This window comes from Castanea sativa, chromosome 1, assembly GCF_040712315.1.
Source record: "Castanea sativa cultivar Marrone di Chiusa Pesio chromosome 1, ASM4071231v1".
Taxonomy (NCBI): domain Eukaryota; kingdom Viridiplantae; phylum Streptophyta; class Magnoliopsida; order Fagales; family Fagaceae; genus Castanea; species Castanea sativa.
The window spans coordinates 45,215,356-45,223,140 of NC_134013.1; the positions used below are offsets into that span (position 1 = coordinate 45,215,356).

At 36.6% G+C, this 7,785-nt stretch overlaps 1 protein-coding gene across 2 annotated transcripts; it reads right to left on the bottom strand.

Annotated features, from left to right (window-relative positions):
• Positions 1–655: 655 nt before the first annotated feature.
• Positions 656–7,552, bottom strand: LOC142622367 (uncharacterized). Of its 2 annotated transcripts, none has more exons than XM_075795820.1 (9): positions 7,378–7,552; positions 5,034–5,170; positions 4,881–4,938; positions 4,639–4,773; positions 3,959–4,561; positions 3,722–3,865; positions 3,517–3,648; positions 2,721–2,762; positions 656–1,422 (listed from the first exon to the last, which is right to left on the bottom strand). In XM_075795820.1, the coding sequence occupies exons 1-9, from the start codon at positions 7,378–7,380 to the stop codon at positions 799–801; spliced, it is 1,878 nt and encodes a 625-aa protein (XP_075651935.1). In that variant the 5' UTR covers positions 7,381–7,552; the 3' UTR covers positions 656–798. The 2 variants fall into 2 exon arrangements, with proteins under 2 accessions (XP_075651935.1, XP_075651937.1); XM_075795822.1 differs by having other exon boundaries at positions 658–1,422; positions 3,532–3,648.
• Between the last annotated feature and the right edge of the window lie 233 nt (positions 7,553–7,785).

Genomic DNA, 7,785 nt, shown 5'->3' on the forward strand with positions numbered 1-7,785 from the left:
AAGTACATGAAATGTAAAACAAACATTGTCATACCTAGGGAATGCGGCCCAAGCAAGGAGTAGAAAAATAAAAGGGGGTACATAAAGGGGGACCCTAATACATGCTCTAGAGAAGAGGCTTAGAGAGGGGAAAAAAGAAAACCGCTCTAGAGGGGCTAGGCCCCCTAATCTAACACCAATGCAAATGACAAGGTTTGCAGCCAATATTCTTCAGAAATCCCTTGGATTGTGAAAGCCTCAAAAATCTTTAGTAAAAGGCTTGAAAAGTCTCAAATATTTTCTCATGTCCAAACTCGATCATAATTTATAATTTCTGAGCCTGCACAATTTTAGATCAAGCTATGTTTAAGCAGTATTTCCAGAAAGACCAATGACTCATCAAGACCCCATTTTTTTGTTGGCATCTTCCAGGCGTCATAGAGGAAATGGAAAAGGAACCCAGTCTTACCGCATCATAGGTACAAGCGTACAACATTCCACAAGAGTTTTCGAAGAGGATTAACATGTAAATATATAGAGCGAGAGAAAGAACGTCAAAATCTCGATATTTCCCTTCTTGTTTAAACTTGTCAACTCTAGCAATATGAGAGTGCATCCATTTTCGAGTTTGTTTATTTGTTTGTCAAGGGCAATAAATCAATATTCCATTTTCCATTTTTATTTTTCCAAAAACTATAATTTAGTATATTTCCCAAGACCTCATACATAAACCTGTGAGAGAGAGAGAGAGAGAGAGAGAGAGGGGGGGGGGGGTATAGACTGAGTAGTAGTCATTAAGCTGTACACTACGCAAATGACTTATGAAGGACAATCTACGCAAAGTTCTGCAGAATTCCATATACAAACATCCAAATTGATATGCCCAGAACTACCAAGAAAACAAAATGGAATCAGAAGATAATCTGTTGGGTGAAAATCCTCAAGCCATCCAGGAAAATTTTGTGTTGCTGATTTTAATCTCAAAGAGCTGCTTCCTCTTACTGATTCAAGATCATACAAGAACCTTTCCTTTGATGAGCTTGGCCCAATACAAGTTATCATGACTGTGTTCCCTATCCTTTCAACACCCTTGTTAAGGAGAAAAAGAACACCATCATCCTCTGCTTGAAGAACAAGGAATTGCTCATTCATTCCTAAGGAGACAGCCAATGGACTATTGTACCTGAAGCGCCTTCCAGAATCCCAATGTCTACTACTGAAGTGTAGTGACAATTGATCAGATGAGCCCACAAAGTTGCAGTCTTGAAGTGGACATGAACATGGTGAATAGGTGCATGTTTCTTCATGGTCATTATTCATGTAATCCACTGTTTCATTGCACCCATATTCTTTATTCCGGCACGGCACTCTAACTGAATCAATCACCACCGCAATATCCCCGCAGACTACATTTTTACTCCTGATAAGAACTGGCATATCTCCCTATAGAATCATATCCACCAACCACATTCTTAATTTTATTATATTTTTAAAAAATGCATGTGAGGATACAATGAATAAACATAAAATTGAAGCTAAAAATCCTATTTATCTAGGAACATGTGAAAATAGTCAAAATCCAAAACTGAACATGGAAGATCAAACTACTTCATAAATCTCATTTCTCTCTCTTTTTCATTTCTTCTTTTTCTTTTTCTTATATATATATATATACATATATATATATATATATGTGTGTGTGTGTGTATGTATATACACACACACGGAACTTCCTCAAGAGAAATAAACATTGGTATTGGGAGAGTCTGACACTGGTTCATCATCCAATTCAGAGAAAACAAATATAGGCAATAAAGACATCTGCCAGATTAAGTAGTACTCAGCAACAGACTACCCCCCGGAGCATTGCAAGCCTACTAACTATGCCAATAACCATTGCCGATAAACAGCCTATAGAAACAATAATTTCTTGTCTATCAAATTTTGGTTGGAAGAAAAATTTACTTAGAGATTTAGTTTATTCTTTTCGTAAACACAAATGGATAAGCTCTCTCTCTCTTTGTTTACTTGTCTTTTTTATTATATAAGGTTCAAGGTGGAAGTAGATCTTTAATATCCAAACCATTTATATACTGCACAAAACCAATATGATAGGCCACTGATAATTTTCAGTGCATTATTTATGTCCACCAAACCGTCTGTACTGTACATTTTATCATTCCAGTTTTTAATTTCAATTACATCTCAACTCTTTCCTTTTTCTTCCTAGTTTTTTTTTTTTTTTTTTTTTTTGGGGGGGGGGGGGGGGGGGGGGGGGAGAGAGGGAGTGTGGAGGGGCATTATATAAGTGTCATAGTGGGAGCTTTGTTTATTGGGTACGACCTTTTTATATATGTGATCCATAATATATCAACCAATACCATGTCTTATCATAAATAACAAATTGTGTTTATGCCCACTTACACGTATACCATGAGCAAAAATAGATTGCGGATTGCTAGAGCTATCAGTAACACGTGTTCATCATAGCAAATAAACGGAAGGTCAGGGATTCATCTCAAACTTTATGTCCACTAAGATTGATTAAAACATGTGAGCACATAAATGGAAGGTCAGGGATTCATCTCAAACTTTATGTCCACTAAGATTGATTAAAACATGTGAGACTATACGTATCACAACCCCTCCCCACTGTCAGGTGACTCTATGGTCAAGAGGAAGAAGATGACAAGAAGAAAATTTAAAGTCAAGAAAACATAAAGAATAAGAAAATTAACTACCTCATCCATAGTGATTTCCCCATTTATTTGTTCTTCATCAGCCTACATAGTAGACAAGCAAATTAAAGTGTCAAAATATTTGAGATCATAACCAGAAGATCTTTTTATGGGTTATGACTTATGATACAATATTAGGTCAATGGACCTTAGATGTGCCACTTGTGCCAGGCCTAAGTTGCCCACCAAAATGAAAACCAAATTAAGTTACAGAATAAATTCTTTGTATATCATAATCAAGACAACTCAAGATGAAAACTAGGCCTAGGGCTCAAAAACTCACCCTTGGCTTGACATGGGCAAGGGACAGATCAAGGTTGTCAATTTAGAAATGCACAAATGATTAAAAAAATTCAAAGAACCAGATTATAATATGATAAACTCGTCAATAAAAAATCCATTTATATACCACAATTAAAGAGGACTAAATCTGAAAGATAAAGCATAAAATGCTGTTTCATGTGGTCCATCATTCAGAAGATGGCAACCAAGCCATTGAGGACTATTTTTTTGCCTCCAAATCTACTGACATTGTGTCAAAAAGACGAAAAGGCTATTTGGTTCCACTTTGATTGGTTGGGAAAAACAAGATTGTTTACAGGAAATTAAAATAAGAAACCATTTACTTCTCACATAATTTAGCCTAAGGTCTTAAGACCAACCAATCATATCGCACGGGTTCAATCCCATATGGGTGCATGAGCAGTTATATGTAGTAAAAAAATAATAATAATAATTTTTTTAAAAAAAAAAAAACACTCTAAATTAAACATTTCCAAGAATCTCAAGTCAGGACTACCTGGGTCCCCCCCACCTGCTCAAAAAGAGGACCACGCTCAACCCCCATGCTTATGCTGTCCACTGGTGCGCCATCCAATTGATCTCTACACTCTGGGTACTCCATAACAAGGCACCTCTCCTTAAAAATCACCTGCAAAAGAAAAGCTAGATTGACAAATACATTCATACTTTATACTATCGCATGTTGCAAATTTAAGACATACCTCTCCTAAACCATAACCACCAAGCTTTCTTTCTCGTTTCTCTCTCTCAGTAATCTCATCCTCGCCCCATGAAGACAAGCATGGAACAATTGCAGTGGCCAAAGGACCAAGTCCGTCAACAGAGATGCTCTCATAGTAAAAGAGCTGAAAAGAAATACAAGTTCAGTGGCAATCAATAATACATCTGAATAGTTTAAAATAAAATCATGAAAGCTTCTGTAAAAGAACTTAGTTTACCTGGAGAAACAAAAGACAACCACCAACTGCCCGTTGCTTCCCTTGACGAAAACGAGATACTTCTCGAACAAGCCGATCAAGTAAGAATTTCCCCCAGTTGTACTGATGGACAACATCCATATTCGTCAAAAAGTGGAGGAACGATGGGCTAACATCCAGCCTTGCTGTTGGAGACAAAAGGGTTCCCAATGCATAGAGGACAAATGATCTCTTAAAATCCTCTCCTGCTTCAGGAGCTGCCAACCGCTCCTCTAGAAGTCGCACTGAGATCCCACGATTTGAAGCATTGTAACTGTGACGTAAGACTGCAATCAAATCATCCGGCCCTGAGTTCACTACATCCTTTCCACTAGCTGCTAACCCCATCACAAGCTCCACATCTTTTGGGGATAAAGGAATCCTCTCACCACAAATCTCCAAGCTGCATCTTGTAGTGTTGAACCTCTCCAATAGCCAAAGGCACAAACTGCGGCGGAGTGTCCTACATCTAAGGCCAAGGAGGCTGCCAAATCCCATGCTCTTCACAGCAGCCTTCTGTTCAGGTGTGAGGCGCTTTAACACATTGAATAAGCGTCCAGGAGAGCATCTTGTAACCAGTTTAGTCTGCATTATAAAAGCTGTAAAATTCACCAGATGCAAAATCACAGATGAGAAAGCCATCACCAATAAATATACTTTACCTGTTTCCTTGGCTTAGGAGTACAGGCAGGAGCCGTACTCAAGTAGTTATCCCACACTTCACGAGCACGATTAGTGTATTTTGCTTTCTCCTCAAGGCTCATAGACTTCCAGGCATCCGATGCAGCCTTTGTGGCCTGAATTTGACAAAAGTCATTAAGATCAATGATTTTCTTGAAAACTTACATTGAAATAAAAGATAAGTCATTGTTAATCAATTTGGGAAGTCAATCATTAGGCTCACAGCTTTTAGGCCAGAGGACTCAGGATGGGAAGCAATGTACTCTTTGATAAACTCCCGGCTACAATATTAATTCAGACGTTAGTTTTTTGGTAACAATACCCCCAAGAGGCATGTGCTCAAAGTAGAACGTACTTCTACGAAACTAAGAATTACCTGAAGTACACCCATGAGCATGCAGGACGAGGAGTAGCAACTTGCTTCTTCTTCTTCTTCTTTTTCCTTTTTTCTTCTGAGACAACCTGCTCTTCAGCCTTTCGTTTTTCTGTTGCAATATCTCCTTCATTTGGTACCTGGACCACAAGAAATGTTGCAGGGCGAGAATCTGGAATAACTAGTGAATTACAACTCTAACGTACTGCAATTGGTGCATTGGTCTTTGCTTTAAATACTATTTTAAAAAATCCTATAAAGAAATGTTTTTCTTCCAAATAGCAGGGTAATAAAAAAATAGTTACAACAGATAAGATGACTTATGAACAAAACTCCAGAGGCACCTGAAACTTTATATAGCTCACTAATTCTAAAAATGAGAAGTGTAATTAATTTTCCACAATTATTTCTTCATTATGCCTTAAGCAGCTTTGAGTGGTAGATGACATTCACAAGCATTATACAACATTTTTGTAAGTTTTTATGTAAAATTTAAAGGGTCCTTGAAAGAGAATGATCAAAGCGATGTTTATGGAAAATTAGTGTCATTACAGGCTCGGGCAGGCTGTCAAATCTTTAGTAATTTTGTGGAACAGGCAGATTTCTTAAGACGTGACTTCTAGGAAATATATTTGCTTCCTCAGCAGCATGTTTATCGAATAGGATTATTTGCCTTTTATTTCACCATCAAGAAACCTTGTTTGGCTGGCTTCAAGATTAAGTAATTTGACAGTAAGGTAACCTCCTTAGAATTTTTATCCATTATTCATTGGGATGTCAGTTTTGTCAGAGCTCCACAGAACATTGGAGTCTATAATCTCCTTTATGGCCCTACTGTATGCCACTGAAGTGTGAAGAGGAAAAATTATGTTGGAAATTGGAACCCAATGTAGAGTGTTTGAAGTTCAGTCTTTTTACAAAGTTCTAAAATCTAATGGGGCTCATGTTTCACCTGGAAGAGCATTTGGAAGCCCAAAGTTTAGGGTGTGGCCTTTTCTTACTTTGGAAGGTAGCTTTGGGGGGGAATTCTTATAATGGATAATCTCAAGAAGAAGCATGTTATCGTGATTGACCAGTGTTGTATGTGTAAGAAGAGTGAGGAGAAAATAGCATATAGGTTAGAGACAATTGAGTTGACAGTAGTTCAATTGATATTATACTTATCTTTCCTGATAAGCTCAGCTGATGTCACCCATATTCCAGCAATAGGCCCCCAAACAACCATCCCCCTTTCGACAAGTAATAGTTTGAGGTGAAACCTAATGTGTACATAGGATGTGTACACCAAGTGCCCCCTAAAAAATTACATTCTGAAAGAGAGAGAATCTATAAAATATACAATAGAATGAACATCATTGAAGCCAAGAGTACAAGATCTCTATGAAAAACAATGATTTTTTTTTTTAACTCAATAACCAAAATCTCCAATCCTTTGAATGTGCAATTGTTCCTCTCCCTCCATAAACAAAGGAAGGTTATGTCCTAAACAAAAAAGCTGCTAATGTTTACTAAAACCAATTCCTCCACCCAAAAAGTAAATCCACAACTCTCCTCTCCTAGGCACTACCCCCTGTAGTCTAAAACATAGAAAACTAGAAAGGGCCAAATCTGACAATCTTGCGTTCTCTAAGTAACATACTCTCTCTAGGCTTTCAGTAACACTATTATTCTCTACCCCCAAAAAAAAATTTAGTCAATGAGCTCTAGTTGAAATGGCACTTCCTCCCCCCGTATAAAAATAATGGGATGGAGGGTGAGGTCATGCATTCTAAATCTATTGCAGGCATGTGTAACTCACAATCAATTTTTTTTATATAAAAAACAAATTTTATTAAATACTTGAAATTTTAATTTTAAAATTAAAGAAAAAACAATAAAAAATAATTTTAAAAAAAGTGTGTGTGAGATAGAGAGGAAAGGTATAGAATGTTTCAAGGAGATACCCACTGCAATTGAAGAGGTGCATAAAGCAGTTTTCAGCTTTAAAAAAAATGGTAGTAGCCATTGAACATGGTGCACTCCCACTTCTCTTTTCAACATAAATCTAATGCCTTTCAAAATATTAACAACCCCCCCCCCCCCCCCCACACACACACACACACTATAATTCATACATTAAACCCAATTCAAAACCACATTTGCAGACCCTATACAAATCAAATCACAATGCAATACTGGGTGGGTTGTACCTCATGCAGTCAGACATTGTAACTCCACAGTTACATAATATGTCATATACATACATATATATAGCTGAAATTTACTTCAATGAGAAACAGTTTATCCCAAAAAAAAAAAATATATATATATATATATATATATATATATAGGGTTTGAGAAGCCAAACCATTTCGCTGAGAACCAGAGCTCGCTGTTGAAGAGGGAAATTAGGGTTAAGGTTTCTGAAAGGGCCAAAGATTCAGTGAAATCTCAATGGGAATTAATTTCTAGTTGAGTCTCTTCTTCTTCTTTCTTCTCTGCAAACTTTTCTAATCTCGGTTTCGCGCTGTGTTGGACTTGTACCTTCTCTCAATTTGTGAAAAATTATTATCCTTTTGCTCAAAAAAATATTATTTAGTGAAAAATAATTAAAAAGTAAATGTTTTAGTTTATAAAAATAATTAATTTATTAAATTAATTACCAATTATGGTCCCTAAAATTCAAAGAATGAAATGAAATAGAATAGCCATTAAAAAAATGGAATGGATTTAGTAGTAAAATTAATAGAATGAAATGGAATTAAAAAAATTTGTT

Excerpts from the sequence above, each read along its gene's own strand:
- LOC142622367 (XM_075795820.1), bottom strand. Across the intron at positions 3,866-3,958 it reads GTTGTCTTTTGTTTCTCCAG|CTCTTTTACTATGAGAGCAT; the intron begins GTAAACTAAGTT and ends ATTTCTTTTCAG. Across the intron at positions 3,649-3,721 it reads GTGGTTATGGTTTAGGAGAG|GTGATTTTTAAGGAGAGGTG; the intron begins GTATGTCTTAAA and ends TTTCTTTTGCAG.